At 43.9% G+C, this 20,598-nt stretch overlaps 1 protein-coding gene across 2 annotated transcripts in view; it reads right to left on the bottom strand.

Annotated features, from left to right (window-relative positions):
* Nucleotides 1–20,598, bottom strand: part of LOC146659336 (nectin-2) — a 95,636-nt gene that overhangs the window by 62,265 nt on the left and 12,773 nt on the right. For both annotated transcript variants that reach the window (XM_085423329.1, XM_085423330.1), the window contains exons 2-3: nt 2,227–2,336; nt 1,112–1,364 (exon numbers count right to left, since the gene is read on the bottom strand). In XM_085423329.1, coding sequence (XP_085279455.1) covers nt 1,112–1,364; nt 2,227–2,336 — 363 coding nt within the window. The remainder of the gene's footprint in view (nt 1–1,111; nt 1,365–2,226; nt 2,337–20,598) is intronic.

The raw sequence follows: 20,598 nt of genomic DNA, 5'->3' as shown, positions 1-20,598 counted from the left end.
TTCCTTGCCTTGAGAAACTCTTAGGTTGCTTTTACAGTACGCTTTGGGGCATTATCCATTTGGATTGTGAAGCGCTGTCTGATCAGTTTTGCAGCGTTTGGATGAATATGAGCAGAGAGTATAGCCCCGTACTCTTCACAGTTTCTGCCATAATATTGTCTCCACTATGTTGAACAGATAATATGGTATCAGATCACAAGTTGTTTCTCTCCTCCTCTGCACTTTTCTCTTCCTATCATTTTAGCACAACTTCATCTTGGTTTTATTCTCACAAATAATCTTTTCAGGTCTGTGTTGGCTCTTTTTCTGACCAAGTCTAATCTGTTCTTCTTGTCTAAAGTGTAACCAGTGGTTTGCCCATTTCTGTAAACTCAGTATTTTCATTTATAAAGAGATTTTTGCGCTTCACAGCATGCACACACAAAAAGACAATGATATACCAACCTGCTTTAGAATGTTCTTGGTGAAATGTCGTGTTGTGTTTAAGGTCTTTGGGCCCTTTTCATTTTCAGAGCTGGCCAGTGAACCCATTCTTGTTAAGAATGTACCAGAGATGTGATTTGACCACTTCTAAAGTTTTAAAAATGTCTGTTACTCTTACTAGTTTTATTAGAGGTGGTTGGGGGTGAAAGTCTGCACTTTAACAACATGTTGGTTATTCGATTAAAATACTGTGGTGGTGTACACAGGCAAAACTACAGTACAAGAAAATTAGAGACCAAACTGTACCTGGACACTTGGCTAGGTAAAATTATAATTGCAATAACAATAATCATCTTCTGGCACATCAAATACCATTCTTTTTTTTTAATATAATTTTAAATAAAATTGGCATTCTTCAAGAAATTACCTGAAATTCCAACTGGATGTTATTCATGAAGTCTTAAGAGTAAAGATGAAAGCATGAGATGGGAAAAATCCCTCTTTCTTATTAAATTCTAACAAATCTGTTTGCTTCACAAACCACATGTCCAATTTTTTAAGTGGTTCAGAGGTTCAGCTTCTTGGAGATAAAGCATTCATGCCTCTGTGCCATTAAGCACCGAGGCTTTTTCCTTGATTCATCACATCTTTTCTTAAGCTTAGTGCGTAGAGTACATTAGTGACCTACCTAGCATGACCAGCTGGGTGGTGCCACGGACATTTCCGCCAGGGTAGGTAGCAAATTCGCAGGCATACTTCCCCTCATCAGTCATCCTAACATCAGTAATCTGGATAGAAGGGCTGTCCACCTTTGGAGGACTGGGCACGAAGCTGACTCTGCCTTTCACAGGTGAGTTAGGATAGCTGGGCTCATTCCCGGGGAGAAACACAGCTATGTTGACTGGGTCTTGGGTTGGCTCTGGCACGTACATCCATGTGACCTATGATGGCACACACCGAGAGGGTCAGTGGACGGGAAGCATAGAGAGACAATGAAAAACAGCAGACCTCATTCATCATGGCATTGATAAGCGACACCGCGACAGCGTTTTAAGATATCCACATTTTAATGTAAACTCCACAGGGTTGCGTACACGGCATCACAATTAAGTGGGGAGCAGGTATGAATATGGATGCGAGTTTTTCAGGAGAAGTACTCTCTCGACTGTTCTTAGCAGAACCATGCAGAGCTGTGCACTTCCAGCTTCATTGAAATGCAGCTAAGAAATGCACCCATTACCATATTCAATCCCCTAAAGCAAAATGTAGCTTAGCATTGTTTGTTTGGAGTAATAAAACATTAAGCCTAAATGTGACAAAAACCTATTGCTGGCCTCTAGATTATTTCTGTGAGCCATGATTTGTTAGATTAAGGTACAATGTGGCAAATAAACAAGGCACATAGAGCAATATTCTGATTTTTCTTGGTTAATTTTATTGAAGAGAATTGCTTTTTCCACCTCAGACACAGTTTTACGGACCCGCAGAATCAAATCAGTGAGTAAATGACTACTTTATCTACAGGAAAATTGTCATAATTTGAGTTAAATATCAAATCCACTTCAAGTCGGATACCTGCTGGCTTCAAGTGTAAAAGCAAATTGTAACTGCAGTCCCAATTTCACTGAATTGTATTGTGTCAAGTCAGCACAATGAGCTCCAGTTTTGGGATGACACAGACATTTTTATTTGAATTTCACACAACAAATCTAGTTTGCAGTTGAGAGAGTATAGTGGTGCAAAGAGGTAATCAAATACTAACCAAGGGGAAACACAGATGCATCATGGGATTGTATATCTTACCATTGAAAGCTGTACCCCAGTGGGATCAGCGAAGGCACAGCGCAGGTTGACTGTCTGGCCAGGATACGATGTCACCTCTTGGTCTACTTTTACACGCTGACCTGAAGCTCCTGAACAAAACAAAGACAGAGACAAAAAAAAAAAAAAAAAAAAAAAAAAAAAAAAAAAAAAGCATTACTCTCAATGTTTCCCTTTAAACACAAACTACAGGAGAAAGCAAAGAAAAGGAACAGTCTTGGTACAAAGCAAAGATAAATGAGGACACTATGGAAGTGTGTGTGATACACAGGACAGCATTACTGAACTCAGGCAAGTAGGCCAAGAGTCTGGTACCTCTCCATGACAGTGCGTGCGTGGACAGATTGGTGGTGGGGGGAAGCGAAGTTGTGTGTTGGGGGAGAGAGAAAAAAAAGAAAAGGAGGAGGAGGAAAGCCAGTTCTTTTTTACCCATAGGTCATAAATCATGTGGATGGGTTATGCTTTTCTATAGCCTGCCATTTTCTGTGCCGACACATTCCTGTGTAACAGCAAAGAGTCAAAATAAATATGCTTTTCTTAGTGCGTTTTGTCAGTGGGTGTGTGAGAAACAGAACGAGCGAAGGAGCTTTAGAACGACAATCTGTGCAAGTGTGTGTGTGTCCGTCTCTGTGTGTGTAATCCAGGTTTCTGTGAAAAATGTAATTACTTGTATGAGTAAGCGCGCATTAGTGTATGTCAGCAAGATGGCACCTGTTTTAAGTAAGAGTGGATTACCGGCGGATACACAACTTCAAATGTCTGCAGCCAGGCCTACATTTCCATACGAGTGTGTGCGCTCGCAGTGTGTTTACCGGGAAGCTACAGACACAGACACACATAGAATGAGCAAAACACAATTTCCCCTAAAGACAAACAATTACTTGAAAAACTAGTTCCACTAGTTTGTGCTGAGCTCAAGCTGTTGTGTTGAAACTAATATGATCTGCTGCACTGGCAGAACACACACACACACACACACACACACACACACACGCACACATATATAAAGGCACCCACACACAAACGAAACCCGTACGCAAGAGATAAGAGGAAAGGGCAACGCTGTCTTTCTCGTTTGACGAGCAATAAACACCACACCTTCTCTTCTCAAGGGAGACCTGAGGTATCAATACAGAGAAAGAGAAGAGGCAGGAATGAGTGAAGAACCGAGTGGGAAAGTGGAAGAAAGCAAGCCTTTCCTAGAATAACACCAGCTCTCCCAGGACCAGCCCAATTTACAACCACAAAACAACCCCCTTGTAGCCACAGAGGAACCTCTGGACAACCACTAAACAGCCCGTGGGATCAGCAGCGAGCCTTATTGGGCTGAAAAGATGAACAAGTTGGGTTTTTTTTTTTAATTTCATTTTGCTTGAAGACTCATGCACGAGCATAGCTATGCAAGTCGACACACGGCGAGCATACACACACACACACACACACGGGGGCATCAAATTACTGCTTTATTGTCAAGCACCTGGCCTGTAATGTTTCAAATGTCTAGAGCATTATGTAAAGATCACGCTACACTCCTTTGTCAGCCTACTTAAACAAGTCAGACTAATACAGATTAGGTTTGGGAGTGGGAGCCAGACTGTGGTTATAAAAATAATGTAGCAGAGGAGGAGAAAAGAGGATAAAAGGTTATTGAATACCTTGATTACTAGTCTTGATTGTAGTATAAGGACCAAGCGGCATGTCATAGGTCATTACAGCGTGGGATTGACAATAACTTACTCCTCATTTCGTTTATGTGCAAATTCATACACACACATATCTATTACGTCCACACAAAAATGTGGGGGCAAACTGAGCCGGGCCTGTTGCCTGTCATTTGGAGGCAATAAGAGGAGAGCCACCACGGGTCAACTCCTGCCAGAGCTCAGATGAGAGACAGGGCCAGCCTTATGAGACTTCCTACAGCCACGGGGAAATGAATATTACACACAAGACATACAGAGACTTGCACAACCTCATTCTTAGTGAGTCCCCAAAGCCCAGCCCAAAGGCTCAGACTCCGTGTCATTAGAACAGCAGACGGGGAGAAAGTAAAGTCAGTGTGTGCATGTTCATCTACACAAACAGACTTTTGGAAATGATGAGACAAGGCAGCATTAAAGAAAAAAAAAAAAAGTAATCGAGACACATTTCGAGTGCATCAGTCACATTAAAACACAAGACAGAGAGATCGGAGGCGGAGGGGGACAAGAACTAAGGGAATTAGTGAATAGAAGACAGTTCAAGGGTAAGAGTGAGAAGAATAGGGGAGAGAAAGAGGGTTGGAGGGGAGGAGAGTAAGAACAGAAGCCTTATGTCACTGCTGCTCTACTTTACAGTAGCTCTGCTGCCTGCAGGTGACATACAAGCATCATCAAATGCACATGAACAAACGAAACACATGCACACACAAACTGCCCTCCTCAACATCCTTAAGTAGTCAGATGTCGGCATCCTAAGTACTGTCACCTATCATTATGTCTTTTAACACCCACATGATGTGCACGCACAGACACACACATTATTGCTGATGGCACTGTGACAGCCCTGCCATATTAACACAGTCCTCTCTGATCCTCTGCCTGGTCACGCTGACATTTCCCACCGTCCATCAGTGAAGAGGGAAATGAATCAGAGAGGAAGAAGGAGAGGAAGTATGCTGGGAGGACGGAAGGATGAAAGGAGGAGACGAGAGACAGGCTGGGAATGCCAAAGTGATGGAGGATGAGAGCGGAGGAGGGGAGGCGAAGTGCAAGAAAAGTGGGGATGAAAGGGTGTGAAGAGAACACGATGCCAGGAATAGAGAATGAAAGAGGGAGCGAAGAGAGTGTGGCGAGAGAAGAGGAGAGGAGGAGGAGGAGGAGGAGGAGGATCTTAAAGGGGAGACAGTGTGAGCTATGAACAAGGTTAATAGGAGACAGCTGAGGGACAAAAAAAAAAAAAAAAAAAAGCAGACGAAATAAGAAGAGAGAGGGGGTTAGCAGAGGGAAAGAGGCCATGGGAAATGCAGTGGGACCAACTAAAAATGGAGAGGTGGGGGCACAGGTAACGAGAAACAGAGCGAGAAGAGGCAGACGAGGGGAGAAGAACGGGAGGCGTGGACCTGTGAGATGCCAGGTACACTCCACACCTGACCTTGTGAGAAGCACTGTGGATGTGAACAGAGAGCGAAAACTACAGTGAAACAGTATGAATAAACGAGCGGAAGAGGGGGGGGGGGAAGAGCGAGAACGAGCGAATAAAAGCCAAATCCTAATTTTCTCTGCAGCCCATTTGAGCCAGTCGTGGCTTATAAAACGAACATACGCTTATCAGCCTGTGTCCGCCTGCCTCGCTGCCTGGCTGGCTGACGCCTAATGGCATTCATGTCCTCCATGTCTGATCCTCACTATAGTGGAGAAAAGCAGAGCGTCAGAGGGGACGGGAGTGCAGGCCATCAACTAAAATATCCAATAGCCTTCAGAGCTCAGTGACGCTGTCATTTCATCAAACTAGGAGCTATGCCCTGTCAGGTGGGCTACAATGAAGCTTCCCCATTGTCCATGTTCCTGAAGATTGCTTCCCACTGGTCCACTGTGCATGTTTGTGCGTTTTTGTGGGAGAAAGAGAATGTGGGTGGCTTTTCCTTTGGCCTTTCTAACACATTCCTGTCTCAGTAACCACTCTGGGATTTCATATTTCGTCAAGGCCTTTATGAATTTCTCCATTTCCATTATTCTCCCGTGGTTGTTATTGTTTTGCCCAGGCTTTCCACTCCTTCAGCATAATAGCTTTGATATGGGAAACAGGGAGCGTCATCACTTTTCTGTCCTGACAGAATCTGTCGCCGCATGCGCCTTCTCTGATTTGATTTTCCTTTTAAATACTTTCTCCCACTCCCCGTCGCAGGTAAACTGAAGATAGATCCACAGCCCTTTTCACAAATCAAGTTTGGGACATTTGCCACAGTTACCCTTTCTTACACTTCACTTCAAATATGTTTGCACCACTGAAAAGGGAGGGAGAGGTGACGGAGATGCCTGAAAAGAGTGTTTGGGAGCTAACGCACATCGCACCACATGATAAAGGTTTTATTCTAATTCTATATTAGGCAAGAACAACCAGTTTTAAAAGTCTAAAATTAACAGACTGTAATCCTCACTCTGGGGAAGAGACTGGGAATCACCTTTTTTTTTTTTTTTTTTATATAAATCTATCTTGAATGTTACTTTCCTTACTTAAAAAACAAAAAAGTATATGCTAATGTATACGATTTATTAAAAGGAGACAAATCTCTTGCAAAAATATACAAGCCGAAACTAGCTTTAGTGAAATAATAAATGTCAATGTTATTCTTTCAATGTATTTGGATTAGTGTCACTGCAGCTCAATTTGAGCCTTAAGACTACTACACACTGCTGTCCTTTTCCTTCTCTTAGTCTAAGTGCACCTCCTGAGTGCATTCAAGCAAGTGTTACACCAAACATAAGAGGGAGAAAGCAAGAGAGACGCTTTGATGAGTTCTTCTCATTGGTCATCTCAAGCGATCGGAGTTTTCAGTTGCGTCAAAGACGTGCCGAGAAAAGCTGCTGTTGTAACTGGATGAAAAGCCTCCAGACTGACCCTACAGGCCATATTTGCTCACCTGGTGGCAAATTATCACCCTATCTGATCCAGCTTCTTAAGTCAGGATCAGACCAGTATCATATCCAATAAAGCAGCGGTCCCCAACCTTTTCCGGTTTATGCCCGACAATATTTTCACGGACCGGGCTTTAAGGTGTCGCGGATAAATACAACAAAATAAAACTAGCACCGGTACCGAAAAAAAGAAGATTTATTTATAACACATGTGAAAAGACCCAGGAAAACCGAGTTAACGATAAAAACGATAACGAAATAACGCTGAAAAACGATAAAAACCATACATTTCACACCTGAGCTTCAACTCTCGCGGACCGGTACCAAACGACTCACGGACCGGTACCGGTCTGAGGCCCGGGGGTTGGGGACCGCTGCAATAAAGCAACCAGTGGATCCCTACAATAGACTGGACGTGTGTAAAAATGACTCACACTGCCACATTGTTTGACCACATTACTAAACAATATCCAGAAGAGGTTTGGGGCATTCAAACTTCCTGAAAAACAAGAAACTTAGCGGTTTACAAAATAGTTACGCACCATCCATCAGATCGTTTTGCCTCTTCATTGTTCAGAGATCTGGGTTATATTTCTCAATGCAACAGCGTCTTCCAGTTTTTGCGCTGGCCTTGGCTTCTGAATGGGCGCGCTGCCAAATAGCAGCTTTCTGAAGTTGCTGATGTGTAATTTTGCTTTTTGAGACACTGGCACAGAAACACAGATTCAATTCTACATTTATTACTGAGGCTGTTTTGTACAGTGAAGTTTATAACATCAGGGCAGTGAGATTTGAGAGTGAGAAACTGTTACAATTAAGCTAATGACCAGATTCAAAGTGGCTTTCATGCATTTCATGCATGTGAGGTCGTGTACTATTTACCTTTGTTTTATACAGTAACACGGTTTTGATATGGGTTGATGTACATGTGTACACTATGAGCTTGAGCCTGGGGATGCAACGTGATAACAAACCATTTCATTTCTATTCCTCACCAGGAGCTCTCTCTCTCTTGGCTAAGATTCAGCCTCACAAAATCTTCCCTTTATTGTTTGAGATGAAAGACTGTAATATTTCAGTTTTTGTCACTGGGAACCAACTGTTCATCTTCTTCAAACTCTGTTTGAGTGGCAAAAACTCATAAGCAGAGACAGTCGAATGTGTATTAAAGCGGAGAGGTGCCATCTGACGTTTTAGCTAAAATGACCTGCCAGTGTAGCTGCCCTTAAAACTGATTTCTGTGTGGTGCTCCCATTGTTGTGTCCATAACAAAATGGCAACACTGCAGTGGATGTGTGTCTTGTCCTAACTGCTTCTGGTCTGTTTTAATAGCTGTTATCAGCTGGAGCCTGGAACAGCACCAACCCAAACCTGCTGTCTGCCACTGCTGTCAGACATCACTGCCTTCTCTGCCTTATGGTCGAATAGTTAAATGAACGCGGCCACACATACAGCCACGCAAATCTACAATGAACGTCCACACGTTGCACACGCACACACGCACGCACGCGCGCGCACACACACACACACACACACACACACACACGGGCACTTTGGTATGCAGGGAGCATTGTCTGGACGGCTTAGCTTTGACAGGCGAGGCAGTTTGACAAGCCAAGAATAAAACTAGGAAATGAAGACTTGAGATGTGTCTCGTCTTCTCATTGACCTTTCCACTGGGCTTACTATAAGGAGCCAATCGATAGCACATGAGAAAGCTACATTTAGAAGTAGCCACTGTGCATTATGGACATCTCCAATGACATACTAATATTCTATTCATGCTGCTTTTCCAGTGGGAAGTCCCGAGTCAAAGACGCCAGTGTTAAAAGAAAAGAAAAAGGAGGCACACTTCACAGACTTTAAGGTTATCAGAAGAGATCGACATTTAAAAAAACTCAACGAACTTGTAAATTTAACACAGAAAAACATTTGGTGTTACAGCAAGGTTGCATGCCGGAGACAGGAGGTAAAACCAACCTCTGTGATGCAACAGGAGTAGGAAGAAAAAAAAAAATAGGTGCAAGAAGAAGAGAGTACTAGATTTCACTTTGTTCACAGTGACATGATGAAATATTTGATAACTGACTCTGAACATTGACTGTGGAAAGAAAAAGGGGAATCAGACACACAGGCAGAAAGAGGAAGGAAAGCAGAAACACATGAAATGTAACAGAAGAGGAGAGAAGGAAAAAATAAATAAAATGGGGGTTTGGAGGGAGGGACAGAGAGACACGAATAGGCTTCAAAGTGCCAAGGAGAAATGAACAGCTGGAGGAGAAATCTGCACCGGGAAGTGTGTATGTGTGTGTGTGTTTAGTAAGCGAGTGCATACACACATGCATTTGTATACTGATGCATATTCCTATTTAGTTGCCTGTTTATAACAAACATGCCCTAGGACTTGAGCGAATATCATTTGCAAAAATAAGCATTTGCCAATTCAATTAAGTGTATCGTCTTAATGAAAGAGACCCAGCAGGGAAGTATAAAAACCAAAAAATAAATATATATATTTATACAATTTATACACTTTTAAAACTGCGTGCATTTTAGTTCAGAAACCCCAAACCTCCACATACACAGCTGGACCGTGACCTTAGTCTTGCCTTGAGACTGGTTTATGCACTATGCATGAGTTCAGGAGTAAGAGGAACTAGCAGCGTAGAAGTATTCACGGTGGGATCTCCAAACCATTAAACTGCACGGGCTTTAAAATGAAATTACATACACAATAGCTCATGCATGTATGTCTCTATGGACCCTTCTCTCCCTCTTTATCTCTCCCTTTCTCACACTCCTTCATCCTCCTTTCTCAGTTATATACATAAAGAATGTTTCGGGTCAAGCGAGCTACGCCAGGAGAACCGGTTTGAAATACGAATCATGTGTGTCGGGATGAAATTGGAAAAACAGGAGTTAGTCATTAGAAATGATAGTGGAGGTATTTTTCGCTTTACTGCACCGTATCACACCTTGCAACAGGAGGATGAACCTTACACAACACATTGAAGCACTTAGCATCTGCCAAAGCGCCACATACAGGAAGCAGAAAAAAAGAAAGAGCTGTGTGGTTGTGGTGAGGAAAAGTCCCCCCAAAAAAACATTTCCATACACACAACTACTATGTAAAGCAAAACCATATTTAGACAGGCAGAAACAAAAACGCACATGAATGTGTGTACGCATACACGCAGGGTGGACAGGCACTCTTCCACAGGGTGAATAATTCATCCACGGTTAAGAACGAAAGCAGTGTGCTCTCCTCCGCCTCTCTTCATTATTGATAAATAAGAACATCTACACTGTACCTGACGCGGAGGGGGTGGGGGGTGATCCAGAGCGAGAGAAAAAGAGAGTGAGTGAGAGAGGTGGTCAAAGAGAGAATGACTCCGGGACACAAAGAAATAAAACGGCTGTATAAAGCAGAGGTGTATAAGGCATAAAACACAAAAAGGAAAATGGCAAAAGCCATAAGGCACAAGCTCGGTTTTATGGTACCACATGTTTTCATTTGGCGCTGGGCCTGTTTAGGGTCAGTAAAGTCTGGCTTGTAACAGGCAGTTTACTGTGGACAGAAAGGACAGTCCTCCTGAGCCAAACAAGCTGCTTCTATACTCCCTTGCGAGCGCCATTGCTTCAACTGAATAAGTGACTGAATAACTTACTGGCTGGATGGCTGACAGACACCCAGCTCCCCGCGGCTCCTGGCTCGGCTTTATCTGTTCAGGCTGTGCACATCATTCTACCTCCACCACTCTTGCCTTCACTCTGCATTGCATCGCTCACTTTGTTTTTTTTCCTCCCCATCCTTTTCTCAGTGCTATAGCACTGTCCTGTCTTTTCACTTTGGAATAAATCCTTTTCATCCCTCTGGCTCATTCTGCTCTTCCTCGCCTACTTTTTTTTCCCTATTCCGCCAGTTCTTTCTCTGTCTGACTTCTTCATCCCAACCCTGTGTGCCATCACTTCTCATGGTAATTGTAGTGGGCATGTTTTTTTTTTTTATCCTGGCATGCAATACTGGGTCTTTGTGCTGGGTGACCACAGTGACAGATCTGCAGTCAGAGCCTGAGCATAAAATGTAAATCAGAGGAGTTGGGGAGGGGAGAATCACTTTTCAGACAGGTCTAGTATCAGTATCTAGGAAATATCTAGATCTAATCCCCATTATGTATGTTGCCGAAAAGTGAATGACTTTGGAAGCGTAAATCCAGACAGAGTATGGCAGCATCGCTTCAGAAACAGCCTCTAATTCATGGGTAAGACAGAAGTGCACAGCTAAAACAAAGTGCTAGGTACTTCTTCAAATGTCCAAGGCAGGCTGTGCGTGTGTCACCTCATCCATCACCGTGTAGATGCCTGTATACATCGGTCCATGGGCATGTCAGCTGCAAACATAATGTGATTATGCCTCCTATTTTCACCTCCCTAACAACACTTGGAGGTGAGAGTCTTCCAAGGAGTCAGGAGAGGATATTTCAAGCTGGGTGTGATCCAGTCCCTGAATTATAAACAAAGCTACACGTTAAAGCGCGAGGAAAACCATGACAACCCCGCCCACGCACCGAAACACAGCTGTGTTTCCAGGTTTTTAGTTGCCAGCGTTCACCTTTACCTCCCCTTGGGTAGGATGGGGTGGGGGGTTCATTTCCCAGCTTCGCTTCCCACTTCCACTTAGCCTGCTACTGATGAGCCCATTGGTCAACAAAGCTGTCAGCCAACAGCTTATTCATAGTCGAGGGGGTGAGAGACCAACCTAATTTATGCCACACATTAAAGGATTAAAATGCAGTACTGTGATATGAGGGACTGCCATTAGCACAGTCAATCTGTCAGGAGGATCACTCGGCGTGTTACCAAATCAATGCCAGCCATATGGAAGACAGAAGGTCAAGCACCAGACGCAAACAAACAAGGGGGAGTGTACCAATATTATGATAATCTGATGACTGTGTCCATCATAACGCACAGCAAAAACCAGCTGGATTGAATTACTGATGGGAGTTTTGTGTAGGAGCACAGGAAAAAACAGTCTGCAGGGAAAGATTTGAGAGGACAGGCAAGTCAGGCTCCCAAATTTCTACACCCCCATATGCTTTTAAGTGTGTCTCCTCTTGCAAAAGTTTTGCTAAAAATCAGAGCAAAAGTTATATTTAATAAGCTTTGGACTCGCTTTACTACAAGACTGCAATGTGCCGCTCAAAGGTATGGATAACTGATTAGACCACTAGCACTTTTTCAAAGTGAAACGAGGACCCATTAAAAGCAGATTTTTTTCCCCCTATAAAGATTAATCAGAGCTACAGTGTGGTGGGAACACTGCGACAATTAGTAAACATCGAGCACGAAAGATGTCGCAAAGCAGAACAAAACGATACGAGGAGAAGACAAAGATAACCAAAGCAATTAAAAGTACAACGAAGCCATTCTTTGTATGTTACTACTGCTGCATTGTATGGATCAGAGTTGCCGTCTTTCAGGGCTGTGGTGAGCCATCGGGGCAGAGGTGAACAGCCTATTGTCTTCAAGGCTCAATAGGAGGCAGGTAAGATGAAACGCTGCACACAAATACATTCCTGCTACCAGTTTTCCCATAAACGAGGGTGAGGGAGGTGTTACTGATGAGGAAAGGAATGAGACTGTAGCAGAAAGGAAAAGAGAAAGACGTTTTGCTCTGTAAGATCTATAAAAAGGCACTCTGGAGCAAGAGAGTGATAAACAGGTGGGGATTTTTGATGAGGTTATATTCAGGGTTGTTTTCTGGCACTCCCTCCATCTCTTTCCTTTGTACTGAACGTTGAGATCAACTTTGCTTATTCTCCAGTCACTATGACAACTTGCCTTGGGTACACGGTGTATTGTTTTGACACTGATAGATGAATGAATGAAGAGCTAATAGACAGAAAGACATAGAGCTCAAGGAGACGGATCAAACGGGAGGGAGGGGAGACATAACCTGATATTTCTCCTCGAGTCAGTCTGTTAAATAAAATTAAACAAAATCCACTGAGAAGCTGTGGCTGGCTGGAAGCGAGCAAACACACGAGGTTAAAAAATATATATAAAAAGTGGGTACTTTGAGTAAAGTCGGGAACTATAAAATTCAGCAAAAATAAATGAATAAAACTAGGACCTTCCACTAAAAAGACAAAACATGCATGCGATTCAAATAGCACACACATGACGCAGTTAAAGCTTTGAAATAAATAAAGTAGCAACATCCTGATTCCTCTTGACCCTTTTTTGTCACAAAGTAATCTAATAAAGCAATAAACAAATAAAAAAGGTCCAAAGGCTACATGAAAAGTAGCTTAAAGTGACCAACTACCAGCACTTAGTAACAAGTGTGTTATAACACCCATCCTTAATTGCTTTTTCAGCAATTACTTGACTAATGAATTTAACGGGTCTTAACCTATTACATTTATTCCATGTAAAATGATTTGCTTTGGAAAACTTAGTTTCATTCTTACTAGGCCCCAACAATGAACCAATACCTTTAAAATGGGAGTATTTGCTGCACGTCCCAGTTTTATGAGAACATCACTTGGGTATTTTGGTATTTTAGACTCACCAAAAATACATTGCCCTTAGGAAATTTTGCTGAGTTTTTCCCCCGAAATGCAAATATACATTCTAAAAAAAGATCAGATTGTTACCAATAACAAAAATAGCCATCGTTTCCACCCTTAAAACACATTATTACCATTACGACATAATTCTTCAATGAACCGTGAACAAGTTCATATCTATTCCCCAGTGTAAGCTAAGGCAACAGCACAGTAACTCAGAAACTCACAAGATTACAGCTCCAGCACCTGTGAGGTCACTGCCACTCAAAACAAAACCTCCGCTGCCTGTCAGTCAAACAATTTCAAAGAACGCAACGAGGAAGCGATGAGTTAATTAATTACCATCTATTTTAAAAAAAATAAATAAATACAGCTCTATTGTCATGGCCTGGGTCTAGGGACCCAGGGCTCAGGCATTTTCAGTGTATGTTTATGTTTATGTTTTCCGTGTGTTGTATTGGTTTGCTCTCCATCTCTCCATGTGTCTCTGTGTGAGCTTCCGGAGGTGTGGGTTCGCTGAGGAGACTGCGAACCCGGAAGTGGTCTACTCGAGAGACGGCCGCACCTGCCGCTCGTCGTCCTCTGCCAGCTGCAGCAGATTACGCTCGTCTAGGAACGGCATTTAGGACTGCAGCTGAGCTGAGGCCGACGCTGGATCCTTGAGTCAGAACTCGTCAGTACTGCCGTGAGCTTTTACGTAACCTCCGCGGAAACAGATCCCCTGCTAACCCTCTGCCTTTTGTGTTACCAGGAATCGGGAGCGGAGTACGCCTCTAAAGTCACGGTGTGGGAATTGGAGTTTTTTGGAGTCGCCACCTTTCACTTCTCACGGACATCTGCACTGTGTGGGATTCAGGGAGAATCACCACGGGACCACAGTGCTGGGATTTTGTATATAGTTGTGTGTTTTTCACCTCCTGTAAATAAATCCACTGTCCTTCACTTAGAGTCTCGCGTTTGGGCCCTGCTTTCACTGTCACTCCACGGTCTGCCATCGCAGCCCGTGACATCTATATTGAGAGCAGAACTCAGCAGCCGAGCTAGATTTTAGTAGTGAGGATAAACACCTTTTACCCGTCTGAGAGGTGAACACCAGAGGATCAAGTTTCCCCTCAATAACAGTGTGAACCCTGGTTTTAGCCTGTAATGGCTCAGCAGTCACAATGATGCTAAAATTGATCTGACTCTCAGAAGATTGAAGCCACTTCTCAGAGACCGTAAAGAGGAGCACAATAACAAACACACACACAGACACACTGGTGCAGGCACAGCAGCCAACACACGAGCTGCCGGAGCAGTCTCCTGTCAGGTCGTCATTACATTGGATGTGAGCTGCCTTTGTTTACCATCTACCCCCTTAAGGCAGAGTGACAGATAGAGGATTGGGATGTGAGGAGTAGATAGATGGGGGTATGAACAGTCAGAGATGTCCCTGCCATGCTTCAAGGACAAGACGGGCCCTTCAATATCACAGCCACTGTGTAATTAGACAGTGCTCTGTCATGCACCGAAGAGTTTCTTTTATTTGTGTCATATTAAGCGCAGCATGGGTATCCCTTACTGTGCTTTGCCATTGAGACCTAACGTAAAAAAGGGCAGCAAAGGGGGATTTGTACAAATTTAATTACATTCATAATTCGCCCATCTTTAGCTGTAATCACTCGGGGTTAAGTTAAGTAAATCCCCTTCTCAGCTAGCCACCCACACCCTCTGTTGCCTTAATAAGCGGCGTACTGCCTGGCTTTTCAGGGGAATTTTACTGGCAGCCTGAAACTCGCTAAGAGAAAGTAAACAAAGTTCTTGGTATGCAGTAGTGAAATATTAACAGATATACTCTTTCGACTGAAGTGTTGTGAGCTTTGGTTTGGAGTACTGCGGCTCACATGTTTGTGCGTATGTGGCTGTCTGCCAGTGTATGATACTGTGTCTCAGAGGCCACCTGCAGTGTCTCCGAAAGGCAGGGAAAGGAGAGGGGGGGGGGAGAAAAGCGGCGCTGTGTACATCTTTGTGTGTCTGTTTTTGAGTGTTTGTTTGGCGCACCTCGCAGCCAAATCGCGGCGCAGGCAGGCAGGCAGCCCTTCGACAGGGAGGGAGAGGAGTGAAGCAGATCAAACACAAGCCAACTAATCACAGACGCTGGCTAATTAGCGCAGTCCTCAAAGGGGAACCAGGAATGAGTGATGATTCCCCCTTATGAATTTCCCAATGACGCTGTGCCGTATGCCACCATGAATACTCACGGTCACAGAGAAGGCAGAGCAGAGAGGCTAAAGTGCAAACAGAAACACCTCTGGCCTTGTTGTAATCTTATCATCTGAGAGCGAGGGGGAAAAGTGGCGCTCAATATCTTTTATCAGAGTTTCAGTCGAGCACACAACACACACACATACCTCCTTACTGTCACAAGCTTTCTCTCTCTCACACACACACAGCAACATTTTATCTCAACATCCTCAAATTAGGCTTCATGTAACGTTTCCCATTAAGGGATTTCTGGAGCGATTAAATCCCAAGCGTGGTGACATTCCAGCCTCTGGAGTAAAGCACAGGTTGACGTTCCTGTGCGCAAGCTCTGAGCGTTGATTAGCTGGTGGATCTGCCACACTGAGCCCAGATTTCCACAAGATCAGAGGCAGCCAATTACAGATGTGACACGCACGTATTTGCACACACTCCCGAACGCGCCCTGCCACACCGATGCAACCACACGCCCATCCAGAAACAGATTTCTCCAGGCTTAAGTCATCACAGTGGCAAGAACTCCCCTCTTGCTTCTTCTCTAATATTGGATGAGAGGGTCCCTGTCAGAGGATGCTCAGTTCACCAGCCAACCCCTTACTGAGGCAGAGGCAAAGAGACAGAGATAACAGATGAACACAGAGAGAGCTAATAAAGATTCTAATAAGTCTATCCAAAGAAGCACAGGCCACTGAGGGGACTCAGCCTAAATAAAACCCACTCCATCACTCTTCAAGTGTCCAAGTCCCATTTTTATCTCTATACATCTTAAGCTAAACATAGAATTCTAATTCCAGCGCTGAGCCTGACTTTGAATAGCACAATGTCGCTGGCGAAATGAAAAACAGAAACAAACCTTCGCCATTCACATTTCTCTCGTTTCCACAGATTTATAGAGGAAACAATACTCTCCCCTCTACCCTCTGCAGAGCTGCCATCAATGGCCAACATTTGTTTCACATGATTACAGTGCGACAGTTGGCATTCATGTGGCAGACAAATACGCAGATTCCAGACTTATTGTTATGACATTAAATCCTTACGTGCTTTGAACATTAACAGCCGCATCAAGGAAGGCTGGAAAGTGAAGCAAATTGGAAAGGCTGGTCAGAGAAGACGAGGGGAGGAAAAAACAAAAAAAGACATCTGAAAGCAAAATTAAACTCGCCAATTTACGCTTGAGCAACGCCGGAACAAAAAGACACGTAGATAAATAGGAACATAAGAGACACTGGAGGGGGAGACAGAGAGATGTGAGTGTGGGGAGATAAGAGGGAGGAGCGGAGGTGTGTGGGGTAGGGAGGGTACTGCAGAGCAAAGAAACAGCTGCTGAGCATCACATCTGCTCCAAGTGGAGTCATCAGCAAACAGACAGACTGGAACCAACCCACTGAGGTAAGCCCCAGGGGGGAGGCGAGGGATGGACACAGGAAGAGTGCGGGGGGAGCGGGTGGGTGTTGATATGGCCAAGCAACAAGAGGATGAGAAGGATGCGAAGGATACAATTAAAGAGAGGGAGGGTGGAAGAAGATGAAACTAGGATGACTGTGCACAGAAGCTGAGCACGCTTTACTCTTTTCCCCAGACAGAAGAAGGTGGGGCAGGTCGGTAGATGGCTTTGCATGGAACAGGAAACTCAAATCACTTGCTGTCTTTTTCCTTCTCCTTCTTCACCCACCCTTCTCACTCCTTCCCTGACATCCTTCCTCTGTCTCCCTCCCTCTCTCCCCCTCGCCTTCTTTCTCTTCAGCAAGACTGACAGAACAAGCGATGCCTGTGAGAGTAAAGATGAAAGGCCTGTGAGGGAGGTGTATGTGTGTGCGTGCGCACGAGGTGAATGAATGACCCCTCTATCCCTCATCCCCACTTTAGAGCCATCCTGCCCTTACACTAAAGAAAAAAAAAAGAAAAGAAATACATATAACGCCACAGGGGCCATGTGGAGGTCACACCACACCATGTTTGCAGTGTGTGTGTTTGCGTGCGCTTCACTTCTCTATTTGTACTCACACCATGTTCCAACGTTAGAAAATGAGACACATCAAACATCGCTCTAACAAGGCTGCCACAGCAGGAATACCATCTTATGCCTAGCTTCGTGTCCTGTAGTGTACACCTACGGCCTGTGGAGAAGCACCCTGAGGAGAGGTAGGGACCCTGAGAAGTGCACATTGTTCATTCATGATAGCAGCCACTGGCAGCGAGGGCAACCCCGTAGCAGAGTAAGCGATGTCATTTGGCAGCAAATGAAGGGGAAAGAGCAAAGCCGTTTCTGCATCTCTCTGAGGTCTCACAGCTAGCTCTAACATTAAGTTAGCCTGGGCGCGGGACAAAGCCCAGTTTGTGTTCACGTCTCCGCATGGCGAAATAAACATAGCTGCTGCTTCACAGTTTCCTTTAGCTCGCCTTCTCCTTTCCTCTTATCTTGCCCTGTTTTGTTGTCACCCCCGCTGCCTAAAAGAACAATCTACCCACACAGCATGCCCTTCCAAAATATTTACTCACTCAGTACTGGCTGAATACAAAGGCCATTCTCTTACCCCCTCTTAGGTCTACCATTCAAACAAACTATGCATCCACATGAAATTGCAGACTGCACCTGCTCTTATTCTCACTTCGCCTCTCTCTAGATCGTGCACGCCCGCACACATTTGTTTACTGCAGAACATCCTCCTTTGCTTTCCTTTCCATGTCTAACTGGTTTGTGCCTTAGACTGATCTTTAAGTTGCAAAAGAAAACCAAGCACAGAAGCAACAGTAGCCATCCCACCTTGCCTGGAGCAGGGAGTGCGTTTCTGCCGCTCGCATCCTCACAAGCACCCCTCTGATTCAATACCCCTGACACTTTCTTAACACCTTTTCCTTTGCAGCTTGTGCCCTTCTTTCCCCGTCCACCACTCCTCTCTTATCTCAATCTGTCACCTTACATTCTCACCGCAGCCCCCATTTCTCATTGCATCCTCTCTGCAAACCAATTTTCAAAGCAGCTTTTCCAGCTAATCCAACGTTTTCTGTTTTTAGCATGCAAACCCAAATATAAGTTCATTAACAATCAAGTGCTGAAATCAGTTGCAGTGTTGCAAAGCTCTGGCTTTTCCTGGCTTCCCATTCATTAGCATATGTTTGAAAACCCAAGTCTAAATGAAATGATCAGATTCGATGAACTACAAACAAAGACCCAGAATTAATTCTATGTGGCGGCTGCATGTCATGCTTGTTTTTAATTTCTTGCACTTATAATTTTTTAACTAGGCGCTTAAAAATAGATGCAAATGAACGGAGAGTCAGAAGAAGCCTGGGCGCCCTGAGTAACGACACGTCCCCGGGGTGTCTACTGTTTTCGGGCGATTGTTCGCATACTCCTGTGGGGGATGCGCATGCTAATAAGTAATAATGTTCCATCAAAGTGAAATGCTGCATTGAGTCTTCCGTCTTGCAGCTCTACAGTATCCTTGACTTACACGCAGCCTTCCCATCCTCCTCGCTGTTAAGGGATATGGTTCCATGCGCTGCACCTGTGTCTCATTACCGCCACTGATGGTTCAGTAACAGGCTCCTCTCTTTCGCTCACCATTGTGCTCTCACTCTTTCCCTCCCTTTAGCTACTGCCAACATACATTTACCTCCAACAGCATGGCCTGCACTCATCTCTTCCCCTTGCTCATCCGAGTGCGTGCTTTCGCATGATCTCTGCAGCCCCATTTGTCCTGTCGCTTCTACCATTACAGTCTTGGCACGGATGGGGTTTTTTGCCAACTGTTAAGCAATCTACTGATTTTTTTTTTTTTGCTACACTGATCAATTCCTTCAATTTTTCCTCTAAGCACCCTTTTACTCGAAGAGGACATTTACAGTTTTCAGCATGCAAGCTCCTGTCAGCATTATTGTGATTTAACTTTGCAGTGGTCATATTTTCACTGTAAGAACAATTCCAATGCTGCAACTAATAATTACCATTTCATCTACAGATTAAGCTCCGTTAACAATCAGGACACACTAATCAAAGAATGAAATATCAGCAAATCTCCACCATTCTTATGTTGAAAATAGAAAATGTTTTGCATTTGTCCTCCAAATCATTTTATCAGGACATTCCAGATAAACACATACTCTGTCTTTATTTGTTGAAAATAAACAGAAAAATCTAAACACTAATCCTGCTGTATGAAAAGGTTTTGTGATTGTGCCCCTAAGGCTTAGTTTTAACTTTACCTGTCAACTGCAATTGTTCCCAAACTGAATCTGGCTTTTCCAGATGTTGCTTTGCAAAGTTTGGATGGTGACTTTTGGGATGAGGTTGCAGGTAAGGTTTCCTTATAATGACTCTTCACGTAGAACCTGTTTGTGCTGCTCAGTGTAACTGTGCACCCGCCACTGCTGCGTCAGCCAAGTCGTCCTACAGCTCCTTTGAAGTCATTCGGAGGATTTTCCTCTGCCTTTTAGCCCAGCCGGAGCGCAATTTTATCTGAAATTGTTCTTAGCCATTCACCATTCCCTTTTACTGCCATTTAATAATGACATTTCAGAAGGTGGAAAGCTAGAAGTGTTTTGATATCTTTTTATAGCCTTCCCCTGCTTTGAAAGCATCAATCAGCTTCATTTTCAGATCAGTCAGCTCAGAGGAGGCCATGGTCGTTGAGTGTTAACAAACGGTTTGAAGAGTCAAGAAAATTTATCATGCTCTGGAATTATCATTAGCTCCTCCCTAATGAGTCACTTAAAGGCTAATGCTTTGGCTACATGAACCCACAGGATGTGTGGACTGTTTGTGTCAGGGTGTGCCACAGTAGGTTTTGTTTTATTCTTATTTTTTGTACTCACTACACCTGCAGTGCTTGTTCAGCGTAAGGCTGTGTGACTCATAGGTTAAAAATTTTTTTTAAAAATTAAAAAACTTTCAGATCGTGTTGCATTTTCAGGATTTT

This window comes from Rhamphochromis longiceps, linkage group LG11, assembly GCF_057381845.1.
Source record: "Rhamphochromis longiceps isolate RC_006_pf linkage group LG11, R_longiceps_female_GT1.1, whole genome shotgun sequence".
In the NCBI taxonomy this organism is placed as follows: domain Eukaryota; kingdom Metazoa; phylum Chordata; class Actinopteri; order Cichliformes; family Cichlidae; genus Rhamphochromis; species Rhamphochromis longiceps.
This window is presented reverse-complemented; position numbering and strand designations above follow the sequence as displayed.